General features: G+C 43.9%; 1 protein-coding gene across 12 annotated transcripts in view; it reads left to right on the top strand.

Annotated features, from left to right (window-relative positions):
- herc2 (HECT and RLD domain containing E3 ubiquitin protein ligase 2) overlaps window positions 1-24,925 on the top strand; it is a 181,587-nt gene that overhangs the window by 95,261 nt on the left and 61,401 nt on the right. For 10 of the 12 annotated variants that reach the window (XM_080732028.1, XM_080732030.1, XM_080732029.1 and 7 more), the window contains 19 exons: window positions 1,106-1,288; window positions 2,775-2,959; window positions 5,591-5,738; window positions 7,120-7,316; window positions 9,183-9,413; window positions 11,435-11,573; window positions 12,574-12,720; window positions 13,059-13,201; window positions 14,568-14,835; window positions 15,695-15,837; window positions 16,384-16,482; window positions 16,632-16,800; window positions 17,693-17,818; window positions 18,635-18,743; window positions 19,658-19,797; window positions 20,445-20,635; window positions 21,018-21,123; window positions 21,739-21,830; window positions 22,826-23,001. In XM_080732028.1, coding sequence (XP_080588154.1) covers window positions 1,106-1,288; window positions 2,775-2,959; window positions 5,591-5,738; window positions 7,120-7,316; window positions 9,183-9,413; window positions 11,435-11,573; window positions 12,574-12,720; window positions 13,059-13,201; window positions 14,568-14,835; window positions 15,695-15,837; window positions 16,384-16,482; window positions 16,632-16,800; window positions 17,693-17,818; window positions 18,635-18,743; window positions 19,658-19,797; window positions 20,445-20,635; window positions 21,018-21,123; window positions 21,739-21,830; window positions 22,826-23,001 — 2,992 coding nt within the window. The remainder of the gene's footprint in view (window positions 1-1,105; window positions 1,289-2,774; window positions 2,960-5,590; window positions 5,739-7,119; window positions 7,317-9,182; window positions 9,414-11,434; window positions 11,574-12,573; window positions 12,721-13,058; window positions 13,202-14,567; window positions 14,836-15,694; window positions 15,838-16,383; window positions 16,483-16,631; window positions 16,801-17,692; window positions 17,819-18,634; window positions 18,744-19,657; window positions 19,798-20,444; window positions 20,636-21,017; window positions 21,124-21,738; window positions 21,831-22,825; window positions 23,002-24,925) is intronic. The other 2 variants (XM_080732032.1, XM_080732027.1) reach the window with 1 other exon arrangement.

Below are 24,925 nucleotides of genomic sequence, written 5' to 3' on the forward strand. Positions count from 1 at the left end.
GAGATAGTGTACCTTCTTTTAACCCGTTCAGAACGGGTACACATTATTGAGTATAAAAATCTATAAGTGTCTTTTGAATCCTTCTAAGGTTTTTTGAAAAACCTATGTTTCGATCTGGCTTGCCATCGTCAAAGAAAAGGTTCTTTTCACATAACTGGAGCTCAGTTGGTCTGTTCTTGAAAGACTACCATGTCAGTGGTTCTCAAACTTTTTCATGCGAAGGACCCCCAAAATGATATGTATTTGTCCACGGACCCCCATCTCAAAATATTTAGTTCCAGGGACCACCCAGAAGCAAAATTTGAGTTACAAACGTTCGCTTTAAAAATACATATATTCAAAGATTTGCACACATTTTCACAACTTTTTCAAAAATAGCAGATCTACAAGCTCGCAGCGCGGCACCGAGTGCCACGCTGTGAGCTTGTATATCTGCAATTTTTCACTGGTTAAAGCATTCAATAATTCTAGGCTTAAATGGGTTAATGAGATAGTGTACCTTCTTTTAAGGAGCATTAGTGAGGACCAGTTATATGAAGATAAAAATGAAGATAAGAATTATACTAAAAAATAGCCCGTAGAACGTCTATTCTTGGTGTATGGCACCAGCACCCAGCAGGCCATAGTCCCATTATCAGATCTAGGCAGAATGAATGCTGATTAGTTTAGTCTCTGACCGCGCGCTTCTTCGTGGGCAGTCGCTGCTTAGTTTCAGCTCAGCAGTTTTTCTTTGTTTTTCGTTTTTTCTTACCTTTTCCCCGTCCTTTCTTCAATTTTTTTGGACTATTATTATTGCCAGGCTTGGCACCTTTTTAGGGTTCTCGTTTTTTTCTGTTTTTCTATATCTTTTTTCCGTGTTTTGTCGTTGAATATTTCGTGGTCACTTTATGTATTTATTCTTCTTCCTTTTTTTGCAATAGCTTTCGACACTTTATGTTTTATTTATCTTTTTTTTTGTGCTTGCTCTTTGGACTGTACACTACAGTACTCTTTTCTTTTCTTACTTCTCTGTAACTTGTAACCTTAACTGCTGTGCTGCCTCTGGGCAACTGAATTTCCCCCGTGGGATAATAAAGGTATCTATCTATCTGTCTCTGCTCTCCAGAAGGGGAGCCAGTGGAGAAGAGCAACCACCCCACGGCCATGATGCTGACCAGTACAGTCAACCTGCTGAAGACCCTGTCCCTGTCGGCGGGCATCTATGCAGAGGTGCTGCAGACAGACGCCACGCGCACCCTCTGTGGGCTGCTCAGAGTGCTGGTGGAGAGCGGAGCCAACGACAAGTCAGGTAACACATTGAACTCTCCTTTGGGTTATTGTTTTATTATTTGTCGCTGTATTTTTCACATACTGCATGTGAAATCTGGAATGTCAATACACATTGGTTAATTATTATATTAAATATTGCAAGCACAGACTTGGGTCAAAATGACTGCGGTAACACCAATTATTTTATTTTATTTAAAGGTAATTTTTTTGTCAAGATTCTGCTTTTATTCAGACTGAACTTGTTGTGTCAGCTATTTTCACTTCTTTAAGATTTTGACTATGTCTTTACAATTTTCACTTAGAATGATTTGCCCAAAATAGGGGTGACAGGTTGAAAGTGGTTATAGTCACCAAAATGTATGATATATAATATATGATTTACCCACAGTTATGGGTAGTGCTCTCGTTCTAAAGCCCGGTTGATATTTACTCGCACAGCGAAAACAGCTGACCTACAAGCTGACAACGCGGCGGACACGGCGTGTTGTGAGCTTGTAGGTTGGCCACCTCTGGCGTGCGACGGACCATAACGTGTCCCCTCTCCCTGTCTTCAGGCTGCCCGTCCCACAGGCTGGTGTCTCTTTAACGTGTCCCCTCTCCCTGTCTCCAGGCTGCCCGTCCCACAGGCTGGTGTCTCTTTAACGTGTCTCCTCTCCCTGTCTCCAGGCTGCCCGTCCCACAGGCTGGTGTCTCTTTAACGTGTCTCCTCTCCCTGTCTTCAGGCTGCCCGTCCCACAGGCTGGTGTCTCTTTAACGTGTCTCCTCTCCCTGTCTTCAGGCTGCCCGTCCCACAGGCTGGTGTCTCTTTAACGTGTCCCCTCTCCCTGTCTCCAGGCTGCCCGTCCCACAGGCTGGTGTCTCTTTAACGTGTCCCCTCTCCCTGTCTCCAGGCTGCCCGTCCCACAGGCTGGTGTCTCTTTAACGTGTCCCCTCTCCCTGTCTTCAGGCTGCCCGTCCCACAGGCTGGTGTCTCTTTAACGTGTCCCTCTCCCTGTCTCCAGGCTGCCCGTCCCACAGGCTGGTGTCTCTTTAACGTGTCCCTCTCCCTGTCTCCAGGCTGCCCGTCCCACAGGCTGGTGTCTCTTTAACGTGTCTCCTCTCCCTGTCTTCAGGCTGCCCGTCCCACAGGCTGGTGTCTCTTTAACGTGTCCCCTCTCCCTGTCTCCAGGCTGCCCGTCCCACAGGCTGGTATCTCTTTAACGTGTCTCCTCTCCCTGTCTTCAGGCTGCCCGTCCCACAGGCTGGTGTCTCTTTAACGTGTCCCCTTCTCCCTGTCTCCAGGCTGCCCGTCCCACAGGCTGGTATCTCTTTAACGTGTCTCCTCTCCCTGTCTTCAGGCTGCCCGTCCCACAGGCTGGTGTCTCTTTAACGTGTCTCCTCTCCCTGTCTTCAGGCTGCCCGTCCCACAGGCTGGTGTCTCGTTAACATGTCCCTTCTCCCTGTCTTCAGGATGCCCGTCCCACAGGCTGGTGTCTCGTTAACGTGTCCCCTCTCCCTGTCTTCAGGCTGCCCGTCCCACAGGCTGGTGTCTCGGGAGCAGCACAGGAGCTGGTGCACGCTGGGCTTCATCCGCAGCATGGCTCTGATGCCACAGATGTGCAGCACCCTCAGCACGTCGGCCTGGATCGGCCTCCTCATCCGCATCGTGGAGGGACACCAGTCCTTCAACGCCATCACGCTGCAAAGACAGGTGGCTTCAACGGAACATGTGTCTAGGCCTGTCACATTTATTACATGATCGTTTCATTGCGATTATTTTGTCATAAAAAAAAAGTCAGATATTTTCAAACATTTTCCCAAATAGTGGAAATAGCAGATCGCCTATTTCCACTATCAATGTTTTAAAGGCCCGCTGACACGCCCCGAAATTATAATAGTATGATACAGTAGGTCATGTGGTCTCTCTGAAAACGGTCTGAAATAGTCTAAAACTCACAGTCACAGTGTAATCTGCCCCTCGCTCCCCAACAACAGCTGACCAGTACAGTAAGTAGTTTTAAGTACAGTCAATTAATTTGATTGGCTTATAATTGCGCATTCCCACAATGACATCATAAAAATATTAACTCATATTTTAAGACACCCCTTTAGGTGACAGTACCCCTCTAAGTATAAAGTTGTCAAATATGTCAGTCATTTAGGTTATGTGTCATATCTGCCATGTGCAACTTCAAAGCCTACAAGTCAAACAGAAATGTAATTGTCAACCACAAAAACACAATTAAATTGTTAATCGCATTAATCGTCATGTAAAATTTCATAATCGTGACAGCCCTACTGAAAGAAATCCCTGATAGTTTGTGATTCGTAAGAGTGTTAAAGTTTGTGGAAAATGAGGGAATTTCTAAGCATTTTCAACGATTTCTTTTTCCAATCTAATTTGTGTCTTTTATCAGCATTACTTTAACATCAGCTTTTTTGTGATGAATTGCCTACATTTATTGGGCGACATACTACTTGAAATGTAACTTTAACATCACATACTGTACTGTATGTATGAGAAGACAGTGAAGCATTCAGTCAGTGTCTCTCCACAGACGAACAGAGGAAGGCTGTGTTCTTATTATGGGAGAACGTCCAATAGTTTAAATTTCAGATTGTCCACAAGGGCCTTTTGTCCTCCCTATGGACAGTAAATGAAGTGCACACAGTCTACACATGGTCTTACAGAAATCAATACGGGTTATTCACTGACGTCTGAACTGTACATGCAATCCAGCAACATCAGATTTTGAATGTACATCTTGAAACATCATCACGATAGATTGTCGATGTTTGCTACACGTTATGCATGCTTTACTGTTCTATAGAGATGACATCTGTTATGTGAGTTGATCCTGAACCTCATTTTATGCAAGGCTAAGCCATCTGGTGTTTACTAGTTGTGATAGCGTGATCGAGGGTTTATTCAAAGTTAGTATTGAAGATAGAGGTCCTTGAGCAGTACAGCACCTGAAGTCTCTTTATGACTAGATGAAGAGGCCTTACATCAGATAGACTACTAGAGGGCAACCAGAATGAAACTGGCATAAAGCCATAGTGTACAGTACTGTAGCTGTATAATCATAGAAGAAATTGGTGGATCCTGTCATATTTATTAAACATTTACTAGTTCACAGCTGTTGTTGGAAATATGGGCACACTTTCTTTGATCTCACACACAAAAATACGAGAATACATCTTATATCAAAATACTTGATAGCGCACAACTAAATGCATACTAACTCATTGCATGCCTGGCCCGATAGTCCCGAGATTATTTCAATGTCTTTCCCTGCCAGGCCCGATATTCCAGAGAATTTCACTTTTTTTTTTTGTTTAAAAAAAAAAGATTTTACCCCAAAAAATGTAGTAGGCATGATAGCAATCGCGAAATTGCATGTTTAACCCCCATAGCAACCCCATCTTTCAAACATGGCAGCCATCTTTGTTTACATTTTAGGAAAACATAATGGCTGCTATCTCATGAATGCCTGAACGGATTTCCATTCGGATTTTTTTGTTTGAAAGCTGTGAGCAATGTGGACACCCGTGGTGCATTATCTAGACATGGGTGTGCATGATCCGTGCACTATGAATTACATGGAAGTCTATGGAGACCAGGGGCATATGAGAGTACGAAGGTATTGTTAAATGGCAGGGAATGTGCTAAGAGGAAGATCCTTTCTGCGATACGTTAAAGTCCGCTGTTAATTTAGCTGTGAGGGTGTACGAAATGGAACCAAATGGACCCTTTCGGGTCTGTAAGTCTGTAAGTGTACAGTACAAATAGAATCAAGTCCATTTGGTTCCATGTTGTACTCTCTCAGAGTTAAATGAAGACTTTGTGCCGCTGGCATCCCTGACTAGGGATGGGACGATAATCGATATTATCGTTTATCGTGATAAAAAACATTCACAATAATCGTATCGTGGAGATTTAAATTTATTGTGAAATTATCCTCTGTCAAGCACTGGGATCAATTCATCTTTTATTTGCAGATCTGCATATCCGGTACCATTTAAACCATCTATAATTGGTCAAATTATAGAGGGTTTGTACTATAATTGGTCAAATTATAGAGGGTTTGTACTTGATAAAGTCTTTATTTCACTCTCTACCAAATCTCTTTGCCAAAAAAATAGCCGTTGTGACGCGTTGTGAGCTTGTAGATCTGCTATTTTTTGGCAAACGTTCCGCCCACAGGATAATGGATGTCGGGGATATTTTGATCATCGCGATAATATCGTGAACCGCGATGTCTTTTGTCCCAATAATCGCGACATGAAACGTTCATATCGTCCCATCCCTGTCCCTGACCAACGTGTGTGTTCTGGACAGATCCTGGCGCTGCGGCTGCTGCAGGCGGTGCTGCCGTCCTGGGACAAGATGGAGCGCTCTCAGGACATGAAGTTCCTGGTGGAGAAGCTGTTTGGCTTCCTGGGCAGCCTGCTGAGCACCTGCTCCTCTGACCTGCCTCTGCTCAGAGGTAGGTTCATTTAGGCCTAGAATTATTGAATGCTTTAACCAGTGAAAAATAGCAGATCTACAAGCTCACAGCGCGGCACCGAGTGCCGCGCTGCGAGCTTGTAGACCTGCTATTTTTGAAAAAGTCGTGAAAATGTGTGCAAATCTTTGAATATATGTATTTTCAAAGCGAACGTTTGTAACTCAAATTTTGCTTCTGGGTGGTCCCTGGAACTAAATATTTTGAGATGAGGGTCCGTGGCCAAATAGATATCATTTTGGGGGTCCTTCACATGAAAAGGTTTGAGAACCACTGACATAGTAGTCTCTCAAAAACAGACTAACTGAGCTCCAGTTGAAGTGAAAAGGACCTTTTCGTTGACGATGGCTTGCCAGATTGCTGACATAGAAACATAGGGTTTTCTCCAAAAATCGTAGAAGGATTCAAAAGACACTTATAGAATCGGGTCAAAATTCTAATTTTCACGATTTTTCAAAAATAGCAGATCTACAAGCTCGCGGCGCGGCACTCGGTGCCGCGCTGTGAGCTTGTATATCTGCTATTTTTGCCAGACCCATGAAATGGGTAGGCCTACATAAGCAAATGTCGGTCTGTCCCTTTTCTATATAAAGGGTATATATGATGATGACATGATGATGACATGCCTACAAAAGGCATGATGTCATAAATGATGATGACAGACAGGGGGTCTGGCACAACCAGGTTGACCTGGTCTAGTTTTATATTTAAAGCATAAAATATTGCGTCATAATGTGTTCAGGCCTAAATGGGTTAAACTGCTCCTCTGACCTAGCTCTGCTCAGAGGTACACACACCAGCCCAACGTTAGTTATAGAATAGTCTCGCGTGGCCAGACTGTTGACTTCCACAATTTGCTCCCGTTATACAGTCTGGGAGACGGAAGTTTTTAATCATGAGTATGGGATAAAGCGGAAGTGAAGCCTCCTCCCTACTTCTGTTAAGTTTTTACCATCACGCACAATCCCGCACATTTATCCTTATCGAAATAAAAGTCATCTAAGCATTATTTAGCTTGCTGCTTAGCAGAAATTATATTTTTGGAACGGAAATGCCAGCTTCCGTTACTCGGATTTCAGAAGCTGCAGTTCCAGACTCTATATAGCAATCGGAGATTGTGGAATAGTCGTCTGGCTACACGAGACTATTCTAGTTATAGAATACCCATTACATATGTTTTTTTTGCTCTGATTTGAATGTAATTGTGATGGAACCACTGATCTGACCAACTTCACACTCGACACTGCACTTTGTGAAGGGTATTGGGCAGATGGTTCTTGGGATGGGAAAGACGCGCACATGCACAGATATGTGGAATCTATACATCTACGTCTGTCAAACCTCTGCTCTCCGCCCGCCACAGAGGGCTCCCTGCGACGGAGGAAGTCCCGCCCCCAGGCCTCCCTCACAGCCACTCACAGCAGCACGCTGGCGGAGGAGATCGTGGCCGTCCTGCGCACCCTGCACTCCCTGGGCCAATGGAACGGCCTGATCAACGACTACATCAACACCCAGCTCAGCTCCATCACTGACGTCATGGCGGGACGCCAGTCTGAGGCCGTAAGCATCGACATGTCATCTGAAACTGTATCTAGAACAGGGGTTTTCAAAGTGGGTGACGGGGCACCCTGGGGTGCCGTGATGGCTGTCCAGGGGTGCCGCGAGATACTTTGATAATATTTGGAATTTATTTGGACAGTTAAAAAAATATTTAGTATCATTTTAAACTTGAAGTACAAAGTTATTTTCAGTCAGTTCTAACCAAAATGGCTGTTATCTCAATGTTTTCCTCACAACATAATCACTAAAATATCGTCACTGTCGGGCTGAAACCTGGTATCTCCATGTTTCAAATGTGTACGTCTTTTAGTAAAGCAAAGCCCTGCTTCATCATACAAGACTGTCGCACAAAACTAGTATAAACAGCCGATGCGAGGCGTTGTGTGCTTGTAGATCGTCTGTTTTCACTAGTTCAGTACATTTTATAGATGATAAATACAAAACAAACGGTTTTGCACATACAAGGTTTCCACCCAGCAACGACGATATGCTATAAATATAAGCTGCTGGGAGTGAAAATGATAATGTAGGGGTGCCTCGGATTAAAAAAATATTTATGGGGTGCCCTGAGACAAAAAAGTTTGGGAACCCCTGATCTAGAACAACTGGGCTTTGAGTCAGGGAGTCGGACATAATGTGTAACATCTAGTAAGATTAGTACAATTGGTATAGCTGAAAATAATGGTTATAATGACACATGTACTGTAATTTCTATATTTAACTTTCATACAGAAGATGTAGACTGCTCCACAATTTTGACATTATTGTGCATAGTTGAGATACTTTAGCACCCTCTGGTGGACAACTTCTGATAAGAGTAACATTCAGACAAACTGTCAAACTAAAATAGTTTGTCATCACTTTTCTGCTCAACGAGCAATAATATAATTTGACCAAAATGTGGGTTAGGACTGACACATGTCGCAGTGTTGCCTGTTTGCTAGAGAACAGTTTGGTCAATGCGGTGAGCACCTTATACTTTGCATTCGACATAAAAGCACTCTACAAGAGTAATAAGTTATGGCTAGGTTAGGGCTTAAAGGAATAGTTCTCCCCCAAAATTACTTTTTTTTCTACTGATTACTCATGCCATGAAGACTTGAGTTCGAAAATATTCTTTTGTATTTTTCGCATTCATAAGACAAAAATTTGATTATAGTATATTTACCCCCATTGATTGAGGATGGGGACCCAAATGCATTTGGGTCCCCATCCGGAATCAATGGGCGTAATTATTGAAATTATTGTCTTCTAAAACTCCCTTTTAACTACTCCTTTAAGTAAGTAAGCCTTGCCGAGCAATGAGGCCCATAGGGCTATGGGTGGGCGATAAGTAAAAATACATTATCACAATATTTTCCCAAGCTGTATCACAATACACGATTTTATCACGATTCTTTTTCACGTTGGTTTTTATGGTTATTTTTCAAGTTACTTGACAAAAACTAGACTCTCTGGGTTCTTTTTGGGAGGTCTAAATTGAACTTTACAAGTATGTAACTCTGACAGTATACAAATGAAACCAAATGGACCCTTATGGGTCCATTTGGTTTCATTTGTATACTGTCAGAGTTAAGTGGAGACCTTGACATTTTAAAGTTTGAGAAGTTCTGATTTAGACCAAAATGCAGGTTTAAATTGAATTCTGCAATGAATCTCTGTATTAACGATTAAACAGGATTTTTTTACTAGGCTCCCTCAATTGTGTCACGATATATATGATACGTCTAAAAAGGCATATTGTGGAGACATTGTATCCTCTCAACGATAATTATCACTATATCGCCCACCCTTACATAGGGCCTGTCTCCTGTTTCTGTGATTTCTATGAACACAAGACCCCTCCCTCTACTGCTCTTTTCACAGTGTTTCCTGGAGGAGTATTTCCCGGAGTCGGAGGGTCCCCGGGTGGGCAGCCTGATGGCCGTGCTGGCTGTGATCGGGGGGATCGACGGGCGGCTCAGGCTGGGAGGTCAGGTGGTCCACGAGGAGTACGGAGAGGGAACGGTCACGCGGATCACGCCAAAAGGACGCATCACCGTCCAGTTCCACGAGATGCGGACCTGCCGTGTGTGCCTGCTTAGCCAACTCAAACCGGTACGCAGGTGTTCGTGTGGGGCCGGGCAAAGTCATTTGCCGCAAACAGAATTGTAATTGTCAACAACAAAAACACAATTAAATTGTTAATCGCATTAATCGTCATGTAAAATGTCATAATCGTGACAGCCCTACTGAAAAAAATCCCTGATAGTTTGTGATTCGTAAGAGTGTTAAAGTTTGTGGAAAATGAGGGAATTAATTTCTAAGCATTTTCAACGATTTCTTTTTCCAATCTAATGTGTGTCTTCTATCAGCATTACTTTAACATCAGCTTTTTTGTGATGCATTGCATACATTTATTGGGCGACATACTACTTGAAATGTAACTTTAACATCACATACTGTACTGTATGTATGCGAAGACAGTGAAGCATTCAGTCAGTGCTAATATCTATCTCAAAATATATCTACCAAATGTCTGTAGTCTCCATGCTATTTCTCTAAAGTTCCCCCAGGGGTCTGTACTCTGCCCCATCCTTTTTTTACACATACAATAAATCTTTTCACCGAAAATAGCAGATCTACAAGCTTAGAACACGTCACGCCACAACATGTTGTGAGCTTGTAGATCTACTATTGTCGCCAAATGTTGTCGTGCTGACAATAATGACACGCCCCAAATGGGGATGCAAGTGTTCATGTGGTTAAATACACAACTGATCTATAGACCCTCATGTTTAATACTATAAGTATTTATTTACTGCAGCCAATCTTATGAATAACACAGGTTTGAGAAAAGCAACAGAGAGAGGGAACTCTCTGTCTTTGAAAGATACATCAAACACATTTTCAGTAATCCAATATTGATACTTTCCATTAAAGACATCATCATATGGGGCGCCCGCTGGCCTGGTGGTCAAGGCGCATACCACATATTAGGCTATGATGCCTGCTGGTGTCGCTGGTTCGATTCCCGATCCGGACGACCTTTGCCACATGTCATTCCCCATCTCTCTCCCCATTTCCTGTCAGTCTACTGTCCTATCAATAAAGGCATAAAAAGCCCAAAAACAAATCTTAAAAAAAAAAAAAAGACATCATCATATTAGGGCTGTCCTCGACGCAGGATTTATCAAGTCGATTCGAGTCGCGGGGGTTAATCCGACGCGTCGACGAATCGTTTATGTAAAAAAAAGAGAAAAAAAAGTGGTGCTTTAAGCTTTTAAACCACGTCAACGTAATACAATAAAACAGCAATATGTTTTAAGCCTTTAAAGTGAATTAGATCCATGAACTACCGTGCATATTGAGACATGATAGCGGTGGACACTGGACATTAATGAAGATAAGATTGCGTCCAGCCGTGCGTAATTTGCCGTGCGTAATTGTGAATTGTGGAGCAGAGTAGAACAACGGAGGAGAGAATAATGCATCTCTTTGACAGCATGTCGTGTATTATTTCCACAAGTTGTATTTTCTCAGAGCACCGCTGCTGTATCAAAAGAGCTATGTTGCCGATCTGGTGCGAGATAATAAAAAGAAAACAGTTCGCCCGTCGCTATTCCTCAGCCTGAGTCCAACCACCACACACCCACGGCAGTGAAAGTGAAAGCGCATCGCACTGGCTCTGCTGCTTCTTTGGCCAGCTCTCAAGTAGAATAACAACTCGTCGACGCATTTCCTTTCCAAGCGGTTAACTTCAAAATAAGAGCTCCCTGTTATATGATCAAGGCAACTTTCAAGTCACGTGAACTGATTTTATTCTAGTAGTAGGAAGTATGAACTCAATAAGAATTACATGACAGTCACAGTCCAGCGCTCTCATACCGCACCACAGTATACTGGTGTGATAAAAAAAATTATATATTTTTGAGGCTCGACTCAAACAATTGGCGTCGATTCCGGGGGCTTAAAACGACGCGTCGATTTTTAGAGGACAGGCCTACATCATATTGGTAAACTGGAATTATTGCAGAGCCCTGCTCATCATACGTACCTTTATGTGAGTCACAAAACATGCATGTTGCACGTTTGGACCTCCGTGCTGATGCCATGACATGTGTTTGTTTTCCATTTAGCTGCCTGTGGTGTCCTTCAGTGTGCAGAACCTGCCCTTCACGGAGCCCATGCTGGCAGTGTGGGCTCAGCTGGTCAACCTAGCAGGCAGCAAGCTGGAGAAACAACGCATGAAGAAGTCCCTCAGCCGAGGTCTCACAGGTACAGGACAGGAAAGGGAGTGTTTTCTGGTCCCCGGGGAGGGGGAGGGCAAATGACTTTTACTGCTTCACACAGCAGATGGCTGCTCAGATAGCTCAGATGAGTGCACAGGGGGCCGGGGACTGTTAAAGGTTAAGTGTCTTTTGTCTTTCGACCGGCAAAGAACCGGTTCGGGTTCTTTCTCCCGCCTATGGGATGAACCAGAGGTGAGCTTTTCCACAGAGAACCGAGTTGGTTCCTAACCGTAAAAGTTGGTTCGGAACGGGAACCACAAAATCCTTGGTTCAATCTGGTTCAATCTGGTGGAAAGCAAGCCGGTTCGCGGCCGGTTCGCAACAACGAACCAAGGTTCCAAGAAAGTTGAACGGCAGGGGTTCTTGAACCAAGGTTCTTTTGGTGGAAAAGGCCCCTAAGTTGGTTCCAGGGATCCTCAGGATTCCTTAAAAAAATAAAATAATAAGTGGCAGAAATTCTGCCTTTAGTCAAAATGTCCTGTCCATTAAAGGTTGTCAATAGTGGAACGAGCTCCCTGTCACACCAAAGGGCCTTTTCCACCGGCAAAGAACCGGTTCTGGTTCTTTCTCCCGCCTATGGGATGAACCAGAGGTGCGCTTTTCCACCGAGAACCGGAGTTGGTTCAGAACCGTAAAAGTTGGTTCCGAACGGGAACCACAAAATCCTTGGTTCCTCTGGTTCAATCATGGTTTAATCTGGTGGAAACAGTTCACAAGTACGAACCAAGGTTCCCAAGAAAGTTGAACCGGCACTGGTTCTGGAACCGGTTCTTTGCCGGTGGAAAAGGCCCCTAAGGGAGATCCCCACTTTTTCAGCTTTTAAAGGTCAATTGAAACAGTGGTTGAAGTCATGTGATCATGTAGGACTTGTCGGTCCACAATAGAGTAGGTCTACCCTAGAATTAGTTTAAACCTTTTATATTCTCTATTTCTTATTTCTTTTCTACTGTTTTCTACTGTCTGTGTTTGTGTGTGTGTGTGTTCAGTAGACCAGGTGGACATCCTCTTGCTCCGCTGCCAGCAGCTCAGACTGTACATTCTCAAGGCAGCACGGGCCCTGCTTTCTCACCAGGACAAACTCAGACAGATCCTGTCCCAGCCGGCCGTCCAGGACACAGGACCCAACCCCAGTGGTAAGAGAATCAATCACACAGCGCCAGGGAGAATAAAGGCTGTAGCTCACTTCTTGGCGGAAATGAAGTCCGGCAAGGTGATAATAACAAACGGCAAAATCTCGATATTTCGAGTACAGGGTAAGGGTTAGGTTTAGGCTTTGGGTGTAGTCCATTCAAGGTGCTCGTGATATATTCTTTTATTGTGTGTGCCAGATGTGCCAGAAATGTATCGAGGACAGTTTGGTAGAAAGTTCGGAGGTTTGCAGGGAGCTGTGTCGATGACTCAAAAGGTAAAAGTTTAGAAAAGCTGAAGTGCAGTAGCAGTCAGTCCTCTCTGTCCTGTGTTCTTCCAACAGAGGACCCAGTGGTGTCGTCTCCAGACGTGGGAGACTTGTCTCCAGAGGGTCCCCTGCCCCCCCTCATCCTCCTGCAGCAGCTGCTCACTGCCGCCACCCAGCCCTCCCCCATCAAGGCCATCTTCGACAGGCAGGAGCTGGAGGTGAGTCTGTGGGACGGACCCAAACACTCAGATCCTGTGTGTATTCCTTAGTCACACACACAGGACATGAATAAAGTTCAAATTCAATTGTAATCAAGCGTAGACAAAGGGGTGACCCTGTCACCAAAAGAATAAACACACACAGGACATGAATAAAGTTCAAATTCAATTGTAATCAAGCGTAGACAAAGGGGTGACCCTGCCACCAAAAGAATAAACGGCAGTAGGTTTTCATTCTTTAGTTGATACAAATTTGTATTTGTACTTTGTTTTATGGCTGTAAAACGTTTCTTTATGTTTCTGGTAATGTTTCTAAACATGGGCGTAAGAACGGAGGTGGTATTTTAACAACTTGGGGGCCAAACTCGTTCAGTAACGAGATACGGCCACTGGAGGTCGCTGTGCCAAAACTAAGTTGTCTCGTCCCTCAACGAGACAAAGGGTTAACTTGGTTACGTGCAGCTGCATCCGTTCTGTGTACCCTGTGAAAGACCCTGGTCCATACGCACAGAAACAAAATGGAGGATCTAGGCTGCATACACTTCCATTCTAGGCTGAAACATAAAAACAGCTTTATCTATGAATAAGGTGCAAAGAACGCACAAAGCTTCCGAGGCTCTTCAAAATTAAAGCGTAAGTGAACGACGGCAGCAGCAACAGCTAGAAATGTTAGAAACCTTGGCTTCCATTGTGTTAAGATGTACAATAATTCAAGACTTATTTCCAGGTAGAGTTCAACCGGTTGAAGAATGAATATGATAAAACAAATCACAGCGTCGTCCTTACCGTTTAACGTGGGGACGTGCGTGCACATCGCGCACCATCTGTGCACAGATCATGTTCCATGTGTGTATAGAGTCGATCCCAGCTTTAAAATACAAAAATCCGCTTGAAAAAATACCTTTCTATCGCTGAGCTCCGTCTCCTACTGTTTACACGGAAGCTAATGGTAGTTGCGCAATAGTCCCGCCCCAGACCGGATACGGAAACTGATCGGAAGCACTTCCGGACGGGCGATTAGGCACCGATTACCGATAAAACAGCGATTTTACTGTTTAATGTTTTATAGTGATTAAAGCATATTAATCTCTCGGGATTATCGGGACCGGCAGAGAGGAACAAAGGGATTTTATCGGGACAATCGGGAGGGGCGGTAAATGAGTCAAGATGTACAATAATTCAAGACTTATTTCCAGTTAGAGTTCAACCGCTTCAAGAATGAATGTGATAAAACAAATCACGGAGCGGAGCTTTATTGCCAAGTATGTGAAACCTGAACCTTGAGTTGCACACCTTTTTCAGGTAGTTCCTCGTTTCCGTAACTCTCTCACCCGCCAACCATTAACGCACGTGTTTGTACGCGCAGGCCGCAGCCTTGGCGGTGTGCCAGTACCTGGCCGTGGAGTCCACGCACCCCTCCTCTCCGCTGTTCGAGGAGAGCAGCTCCAGCGAGGCCACCACCCCCGTCACGGTGCAGCACATCAGGCCGCCCCGGCAGAAGAAGCAGAAGAGCTCCCCCACCCCCCCTCTGCCCATCGTCCTACAGCTGATGGATATGGGCTTCCAGAGGAAGAACATCGAGTTTGCCCTCAAGTCTCTGTCTGGGACGACGGGCAGCGCCTCTGGGGTGCCAGGTACTGGCTGGGGTCCTACGACACAAGTTCATTATGGTGTTCATGATAGTGTGACTGTAGGGATACGCTATAACTGTTCACTTAGCTTGTTTCCAATTCATCAATGTTGCAGTTTCCACTGTTAAGGCCTTTGCACACTGCTGTGTTTTTCGTTGCGAAATGCGTTTTTCAGGGCAAGGAAAGAGAGAGAGAGATAGAGAGAGCAAGGGACCGAGTGGTGCGCGAAACGGGCGGCAGTGTGCAAACGTGACTGACATAACGTGAGGTTGATTTTTTTGTATTTGCACGCTCCGAAACGCAGCAGTGTGCAAAGACCTTTAATGATGACATTTTCATCGTATCATTTCTTGTAGACCTTTAGATAGCTTTAAACACATTTTTATAACCAGAAAGACTCCCTAATCGGGAGATAAGCAACCGTCAGGTCACATGTATACACAAATAAGCCTGTAAGTAGACATACTGTGTACCGCTTTGTGTGATTTTAGGGCAAAATCTGTAGGAGCTGTGTCCAAAAATGTGTTTGAAAAAAATCGGCCTGATGGTGGCGCCACATGGGACAGATCCATGTTGATGACAGGACTCTAGACATACTGTGTACCTCTTTGCAGGATTTTAGGGCAACATTTGTATTATTACATTATGTCCTGTACTCTCTTTGCTAGCAGGCATTAGCCACCTGCCACCACTAGGAGAGGACCAAAGGATTTTGGTCTGAAAATCTCTCATCTGAGATGATACTTTTTATTTAATTTTATCAGGGGACTAGTTAGTGGTGATAACACATGCCAGGCAGTTGCTAGAAGACATCACACAGTGATATAGTCTCATTCTGTGCCTGTGTGGACGTGCTTTGCAGGCGTGGAGGCCCTGGTGGGTTGGCTGCTGGACCACCCTGACATCCAGGTCACTGAGCTGTCCGACGCCGACACGGTGTCAGACGAGTACTCTGATGAAGAGGTGCTGGAGGAGATGGAGGAGGTGGAGCCAGTCTTCCCCACGGTAAGACCTTAAGACCTCTATCATAAACATAAACCCCCCAGATGGGTCCCCAAATGATGTTGGGGGGTCTCCAGATGATTAACTTAATGTGCAACATTGTTTTCTCACTCAACACAAATGAAACATTGGCCAAATTGTCAAATATTAGGGGCAGAAATTGTGAAAATAGCCGATCTACATGCTCACAACGCCTCGCAACTAGAACCGTGTTATACAAAATATAATGCCTTAACTCTTAGTGCCCATCAGGGTGGGGGGGGTCCCCAGTTAAAATATGATTATATAGGGGGTCGCGGCCTGAAAAGGTTGAGAACCACTGAGTTATGTCACCTCTCACTCAGCCTGAAGGCTTGTCAGTTATTACGTAATCGCCTGATTATCTATTATTATTTTGCAAAATCGTCATAATCGTTTCCATGTAAAACAAAACAAAAAGATATTTGTAAAGTAAAATGTAATGATCGGGACAGCCCTATCATCCTGTCCAGTTGTCGTTGTAAAAAAAAAGGATGATGTCTGAATGTGTAATGTTTCCTGTCTGGTCAGCCTGCGGGAGCGGTGGTTACAGAGAGCCAGACGTTCAAGAAGAGATCGGACTTCCAGTCCAACGACGATTACGCCGTGTACGTGAGAGAGAACATTCAGGTGAGAGCAACCAACCGCCTTGTGAACGGCTCAGGAAGCTGCAGCACAAACCATTTCAACTTGGCGTAAAATCGGAGCATCCAGGCAAAGCGTTTCTGCAGAAATTATTCATAGTGTGACTGACAGCCGGTTGGGTGGTCTCTGTGCAGGTGGGCATGATGGTGAAGTGCTGCCGGACGTATGAGGAGGTGTATGAGGGAGACGCGGGCAAAGTGATCAAGCTGGACAGGGACGGCCTTCACGACCTGAACGTGCAGTGTGACTGGCAGCAGAAGGGAGGCACATACTGGGTCCGTTACATCCACACTGAGCTCCTTGGTAAGCCTTGGGATTATTAACTCTGTGTCACGTAACCACTTTAACCATTATTTTGTATACTTTGGCTATTCAAAAATAGCAGATATACAAGCTCATAGAGTGCCGCGCTATGAGCTTGTATACATGCTATTTTTGCTTAGACCGGCTATTTAAAAAAAAAAAAAGAATTTGAGGGTTTCCTGACACGATTTTCTTACCTTTTGACGTCAGTGGGTGAGTGCGTGTCCATCGTGCACGATCCGCATGCACGCCAAGGTCCATTTTGTGGCAAGCACGCTTTATTTTTGCTACATTGCCTGTCTTTGGGCATTGCACATAGGAGTAAGAGACTCGTTATTGCACTGAATGATTGTTATATAGTCCTGGAAATTGAGTTTAATATTCTGGAAAAGTTTTGGAAATGTTTTGGAAATTCATTCGTAAAAATGTGTGGGAACCCTGTTAACCAGAACGTGTGACTAAATAACAAGTACAGGTAATTTTCTTACATAATAAAAAAAAAAAAAAGTTTAGACATACAAGGTTTCCTTCTGCCTGACAGAGACGATATGGGATTAGTAAACATGGCTTCTGATCTAACCTATAAGTCGTATCCACAACTTTCCAACATCCCATCGTGCATTGCGCAGAAGTTGCACGGAGCTTCCGAGTGTGATCTACAAGCTCACAACGGTTGCATCTGCGACGCGACGTGAGCTTGTATGTCTGCTGTTAACCGGAAGTGTGGTGCAAAAAATTCTCCAGTAAATTCCCGCGGAAAGAGGTGGATAAGGGAGCGCTTGTTTGTTGTGTCTTCCCTGAACAGTCCCTGAATGGTCATTTTTTAAATGCCTCTGAAGGCTGCTTGCCTTTTTGAATCCCAAGTGATGTCATTTACGCTGTGGTCCTCCAGGATTCCCACCACAGAGTTCCCCGTCACATATCAAGATCGGTGACAAAGTGAGGGTCAAACCCACGGTGACGACGCCAAAGTACAAGTGGGGCTCGGTGACGCACAGGAGTGTCGGAGTTGTAAAAGGTACCGTAAACCCATCTCAGCGTTTAAGAACCGGGTTATGCTCTCCTATTTTTGTATCTGTCATCATCTGTATGATGAGAAAAAGGCTACGTGACTGGATTTATCGGCTGTATAACGGCTTCTGACTGAACTGAACTGAATTGTTGAATTAACATTATTTTATTTTTCGTAAAGATGTTTTTATTCAGACAAACTTGCCATTTCTAATTTGACAGAAACATGACAGATGGATTAAAACCAAAGGAATCAATTGATACCAAGAATCAACGACACACAATAAAACAAAAATACCACATCCTTTCTCAATAGATGTTAATTCATTCACACAATTGCTCTGAGAGGGTGGATTTTCAGATTTACAGGCAGTGCCTGCGACTAGGCCTGTCCAAATTATTTCATGATCATCTAATCGCACTTATTTGAGGTAATCGCAATTATTTTGCATAATTATTTCCATGTTGAGAAATGTTCATACAGTTTCAAACGCTTTCAAAAAGTAGTGGAAATAGTAGATCTGCAAGCTCACAACGCATCGCAATGCGTTGTGAGCTTGTATATCTGCTATTTCCACTATAAATGTATAAAGAATAAAGTCATTAAATATGCCAGTCATTCCTTTGTATCTGCCCTGTGCAACTTCAAAGCCAAACAGAAATGTCATTTGTATTCGTATACTCCAGTGTTCAGCGACAAAAAAAAAACACAATTAAATCGTTAATGGCAATTATTTGTGTGACAATTAATCGTCAGGTAAAATGTCATAATAATGGTGACAGCCCTACCTGCGACTAAAACTACGTGTTGGATTGGGTTCAGCTTTCAGTGCCAACGGGAAGGACGTGATCGTGGACTTCCCCCAGCAGTCCCACTGGACTGGGCTGCTGTCTGAGATGGAGCTGGTGCCAAGCGTTCACCCTGGAGTCAGGTAGGAGGGGTTCTCTGTTATTCATAGTGTTCACCCATTAACCACCAGGTTCCCTCTTTGAAATCACCTCACCTTGACAATTGAGGCCATGGCTACACGGAGCTGGATATTTCATATATCCCGGTTTTTCAGATATCCAAAAAAAATAATATCTAGGTCCACACGACAAAGATATCTAGGTCTAACAAGCACACACACAGTAAAGTCTTCAGAGATATTCGGGTTCCATGTCTACACGGATCCAGTGAATTGGATATTTTTCAATGTCTTCACTTATTTATCCGGTTTAAAAAATATCCAGCTTTGCGGCCGAAATATCCAGCTTCATGTGGCTGCAAGCCCCAACAGCACAAAAAAATGTCTAGCTTCAGAAATATCCAGCTCCGTGTAGCCATGGCCTTAGGGATGGGACGATAATCGTATCGTGGAGATAAAAATTTATCGTGAAATTATCCTCCGTCATGCACAGGAATCACCTTTTATTTGCCAAGCTGCATATCTGGTACTACTCAACCCTCTATGGGTGCTTTTCCACCGACAAAGAACCGCGGTTCTTTCTCCAGCCTATGGGATGAACCAGAGGTGAGCTTTTTGCAAGAACTAACCAAGGTTCCAAGAAAGTTGAACGGCACCGGTTCTTGAACCAAGGTTCTTTTGGTGGAAAAGGCCCCTATAATTGGTAAAACGTACTTGATACAGTCTTTTTTTTCCAACCGTCTAACCAAATCTCTTTGACAAAAAATAGCTGATCTACAATCTCACGGTGATCTCCACCCCAGGATTATGGATGTTGGGGATATTTTTTATATCGCTATAACATCGTAAATCGCAATTTCCTCAGTCACAATAGTTGTGACATCATGACCTTTTCATATGGTCCCATCTCTACAATCAAATCACCTTGTTTTCATCAGGTGCGACGGCTGCCAAATGTTCCCCATCAACGGCCCCCGGTTCAAATGCAGGAACTGCGACGACTTCGACTTCTGCGAAAACTGCTTCAAGACGCGCAAACACAACACCCGGCATTCCTTCGGGAGAATCAACGAGCCAGGTGAGTCACGTGTTCACTGAAACTGCCTGAGGAATCCAGGAAACCGCGTCAGAAGATAAGAAGGCGGTAGAATATAGAAAAAAAGGCCAAAATATACGAAATATGAAAAGAGTAAAATCTGCAAAATAGCGGTTCCTCTGGAGCTACAGTACTGTATTTGTTAAGATGATGCTGTTGTTATAGTTAACATCTTAAGCCCTATATACTTGGTCATATGATGCATAGCAGTATGATGCAAGACAAGTGTCAGTCTCAAGAAAGTCGCATTGCGAGCTTGTAGATTGTTTTTGCTGTCGTATCTTTGAACTTGAATGTTCAATATTTTCTGCTATAATGACTCCCAAAATAGGCCAGATTTGAAAGTGGTTAAAGCTATACTGTGTAAGTTGCTCAACTAGTGGTCAGTAGCTATATAGCAAACCGCGGTCGCGTCTGCTTTTTTCGGCCGTTTTTCGCCAGAATCATAGAAAACATATTTACAGAAGGCTTTAGGAGCTGAAATTCACGGAGTGGGTGTTCTAAAACTTTAGCGATTTAATAGTTAGATCAAATTTAAGATTTTGTTTAATTGAAAAAGTTGCATAGTATAACTTTAAGTGCTGGCTCCTCTTGCGGGTATCAAACCTGTGTCATGTCTCCACCACCAGGCCAGTCTCCGACGTTCTGCGGCCGCTCTGGTAAACAGCTGAAGAAACACCACAGCAGCCAGCGCGGGATGCTGATCGACGAATGGTCCCGCGCCGTCAAGAGCCTCAACGTGTCGTCCTCCGTCAACCAGGCCTCGCGCCTCATCGACTGCAGCGACCAATGCTGGCAGTCCTCCGGATCCCAGGGGAAGGTAGGACATCCCAACTAGGGATGGGAACATACGCGATATTATCGTTTATCGTGATAAAAAAACACTCACGATAATCCTATAGTGGAAATGTAATTTATCATGATATCGTCCTCCGTCATGCACTGGGTTCAATTCACCTTTTATTTGCCGAGCTGCATAGCCGGTACCACTTTGGTGAACTGGTAAAAGGTACTTTTAATAAACGTACTTGATACAGTCTTTTTTTTCACCAAAAAATAGCCGATCTACAAGCTCACAACGCATCGCATCGCAACGCGTTTTGAGCTTGTAGATCTGCTATTTTTTCTGTATTAATCTCTGTATTAACGTTGTATAGGGTTTAAGTGGTTGAGGGTGCTGTCGTCTCTCTCTCTCTCTGCAGCACTGGATTCGTCTGGAGCTCTTTCCAGATGTTCTGGTCCACAAGCTGAAGATGGTGGTGGATCCAGCGGACAGCAGCTACATGCCATCACTGGTGGTCGTGTCGGGTAAGGAATCGAGGGGTTTCGCCCTCATAATCCCCCAGACTTGTTACACTATTCTTACTTCCCTATTGGCCTATCTTGTGTATATCATTACATGTAGGGGTGGGCGATATGGAAAAATACAATATCAACGATATTTTCCCAAGCTGTATCACGATACAGGATTTTATCACGATTCTTTTTCACGTTGGTTTTTATCGTTATTTTTCAAGTTACTTGACATAAATTAGACTCTGGGTTCCTTTTGGTAGGTCTAAATTGAACTTTACAAGTATGTAACTCTGACAGTATACAAATGAAACCAAATGGACCCTTACTGGTCCATTTGGCTTCATTTGTATACCGTTAGAGTTAAGGGGAGACCTTGACATTTTAAAGTTTGAGAACTACTGATTTAGACCAAAATGCAGGTTTAAATTGAATTCTGCAATGAATCTCTGTATTAACGCTTAAACAGGATTTTTTACAAGGCTCCCTCAATTGTATCACGATATATACGATACCTCTGAAAAGGCATATCGTGGAGACATTGTATCTTCTCAACGATATATAATTATCACCATATGGCCCACCCCTAATTACATGTTACCCTTTTTGTTATTATTTTGTATTATTTAGGTGGCAGCTCTCTGAACAACTTGATCGAGTTGAAGACGATCAACATTAACCCCACAGACACCACCGTCCCTCTTCTCAACGACTGCACTGAGGTACCGTGAATGAAGTGGACTTAACCACTTAAAGCTGCTATCCATAACTTTTGTTTTTAGCCCATTTAGATCTGGAACACCAATACGTAACTATACCTTTCAATCCGGGAACCCCTGTAGTTGATGTTGTATATCGTCGTTGTCGGGTGGAAACCTTGTATGACCAAAACCGTAAGTTTTGTATTTTATCATTTAAAAAATTAACTAAACCAGTGAAAACAGCCGATCTACAAGCACACGTCTCGCACCGTGAGGCGTTGTGTGCTAGAATTTCAGAAAACTTTTGAAGGTGTTTTTTTTTTTTTTTTTTTTTTGCCTCAGGTCTAAATGGGTTAAATAATCTGTATGTAAAGTATGTTAAAAAAATATAACTAACACTAACTCTTCTATGGAGACATTTAGAGTAGACCATGTGGTCAGGTAGGACACCTACTGGTTGAAGAGTGGTATTGCACGAAGCTCAAATGGAACTGATGCAGACATGAAAGTCACAGATTGCAGCTTTAAGCCGTATTTCATACGTACAATTCTCCATTCATTGAAAACGCTTTAAAAGATTTAGCCTATAATGACATGACCAAAATAGATGCCAGGTTTAACAGTGCCAACTGGGTACCCATATCTGTTTCACCACTTTAACCATTATTTTATGTTTTAACTATTAAAAAATAGCAGATCTACAAGCTCACAGAGCGGCACTTGGTGCCGCGCTGCGAGCTTGTAGATCTGCTATTTTTGAAAAATCGTGAAAATGTGTGCAAATGTGTATGTTTTAAAGCAGACATTTGAAATGCAAATCCTTCTTTCTCCTGGTCCCTGGAACAAATTCTTTTCAGATGGGGGTCTCTGGTCAAATACTTTACATACATGGGTTAGGATTTAGAGGATTTGTTTTTGATATTTTTCAGGCGTAAATGGGTTAAACCTCCTACTGTAACACGCAATTAGCAACGAAACCTTTTTCCTTAGCTGGCCTGTTCTTCATCTCCTCCCAGTATCACAGATACATGGAGATCGCCATCAAGCAGTGCCGCAGCTCCGGCATAGACTGCAAGATCCACAGCCTCGGCATTGTGGGGCGCATCCGAGCGGAGGACGAAGACCTGGCCACCGTCCCTTTCCTGGCCTCCGACAACGAGGAAGATGACGATGACAAAGCGGCCACCGGGAGGTAGGGTTGGACCCGCCAGTACATATGTACCAGATGTCTCATCTGTGTAGTGTGTACCCTGTGTTTGTCTCCCTTGAAGGACTGTGTGTGTGAGAGAGAGAGAAAGCAGGGGTGTCAATTGGGTATGGCATGGGTATGCAGCTGCCATACCCTGGGTCCAGGGGGGAAAATAGAAGTTACTTTTAAATGTAAATCCATGAATGTCTCTTTGTCTATCTGTTCTGGTTATTATGTTGTTAAATTACAGTAAAATAACTACAAATGCAAAATGTAACAAAATGGTCACTTTAACAAGGTATTATAATTATATTCTCCACACTTGTATTCTCCCCATCTTGACAAAATGGTAGCCTATATTCCCAGGGGACCGCAAGTTAGCTGCACAGGTGCAATTCATTATTGTTAATTGTGGCACGTTTCGTTTACTAACATGCCAAGTTTAGCTGCACTTGAACAACCATTCCAGGCTGCCATATCCAGCCCAAGAAACCGTAGGAAAAATAGAATGTACTTCTTAAAATAAATCTATCATGCCTTGTTGCTAAGCCAAGGTATGGCAACATGACTGGTGTCCTTCGCGCGCATGCAAGACACCAGTCATGTTGCCATACCTTAGCTTTTTCTGAACTGACGCCACTGAGAGAAAGTTGAATGTATTTACCTTGTTAAGCTCCTTCTGCTGTTTGCCAGCAGTGGGGAGCAAACCAGGGTTTTTTTTTGTGCCAGCGCTCGTGGCTGGTCCTGACCGTGGCTTGAGCCATGGCAGTTTGACAAACACAGCGATTGTCCTCCGGGGAGTCAGTGACATTTCGGACCAGCTGCCCTGTGTGCCGTGGGTTCACATGGAGCCAGGTGATCAGGGACATGCTGGGCCCCTGATTCAGCCCGGGAAAAAGAGTTGTACAGGCCCTCATTGCGCGCTATAGAGAGAGATCTCTCTCTATAGCGCTGCTGCTACTCAAAGATTTGACATTTCAGATCATGACAAGTGACAAGCCAGTGGGCCAATTACATGAGTTATATTTCGTCGTTGTCGGGTGGAAACCTTGTATGTCCTAAATTGTTTGTTTTGTATTTATCATTTTTTAAAATGACTTAAACTAGTTAAAACAGCCGATCTACAAGCACACAACGCCTCGCACCGTGAGACGTTGTGTGCTTGTAGATCTGCTGTTTTCACTACTTTTGTGCGACAGCCTTGTATGATGAAGCAGGGCTTTGCTTTGCGAAAAAAATTACAAATTTGAAACTTGGAGATACGAGGTTTCTGCCCGACAGTGACGATTTACTTTGTTGGCCGCCCAGCCCCCAAAGTGGAACAAAGGCCGACATTTTATTTTATTTTTTTTTCCTAATGGCCGGCCTGGACCGGCTGGGAATTAACCGGCCGTTCAGGAGTTGTCCCGCTTTTCCCAATGGCCAGCACGTCCCTGCAGGTGATTCTCGGAAGCAGGGATTTGTCGGCGGGCCTTGGGAAGTGTCACCGGGCGAATTCAAAGAATTCAAAGAAACATCTGCAATGGCCATTTATAGGCTAGTGATCCCAGCGGTTATAGGACGCGCGTCTCTCACTATTCCACAAAATAGTGGCAAATTGTCCCCAACTGCTAATTGATACTGATCACTGGTTAAAATGAATGACTAAGGTGCTTCTCTGCTGCATGTCGTCAGGCACCTGCCATGTGTATCTGTGATGTGTATCTGTGATGTGTATCTGTGATGTGTATGTGTGATGTGTATGTGTGATGTGTATCTGTGATGTGTATCTGCGATGTGTATCTGTGATGTGTATCTGTGATGTGTATGTGTGATGTGTATCTGTGATGTGTATGTGTGATGTGTATCTGCGATGTGTATCTGCGATGTGTATGTGTGATGTGTATCTGCGATGTGTATCTGCGATGTGTATCTGTGATGTGTATCT

The sequence above is a fragment of the Nannobrachium achirus genome, assembly GCF_963921795.1.
Source record: "Nannobrachium achirus genome assembly, chromosome: 1".
Taxonomy (NCBI): Eukaryota; Metazoa; Chordata; class Actinopteri; order Myctophiformes; family Myctophidae; genus Nannobrachium; species Nannobrachium achirus.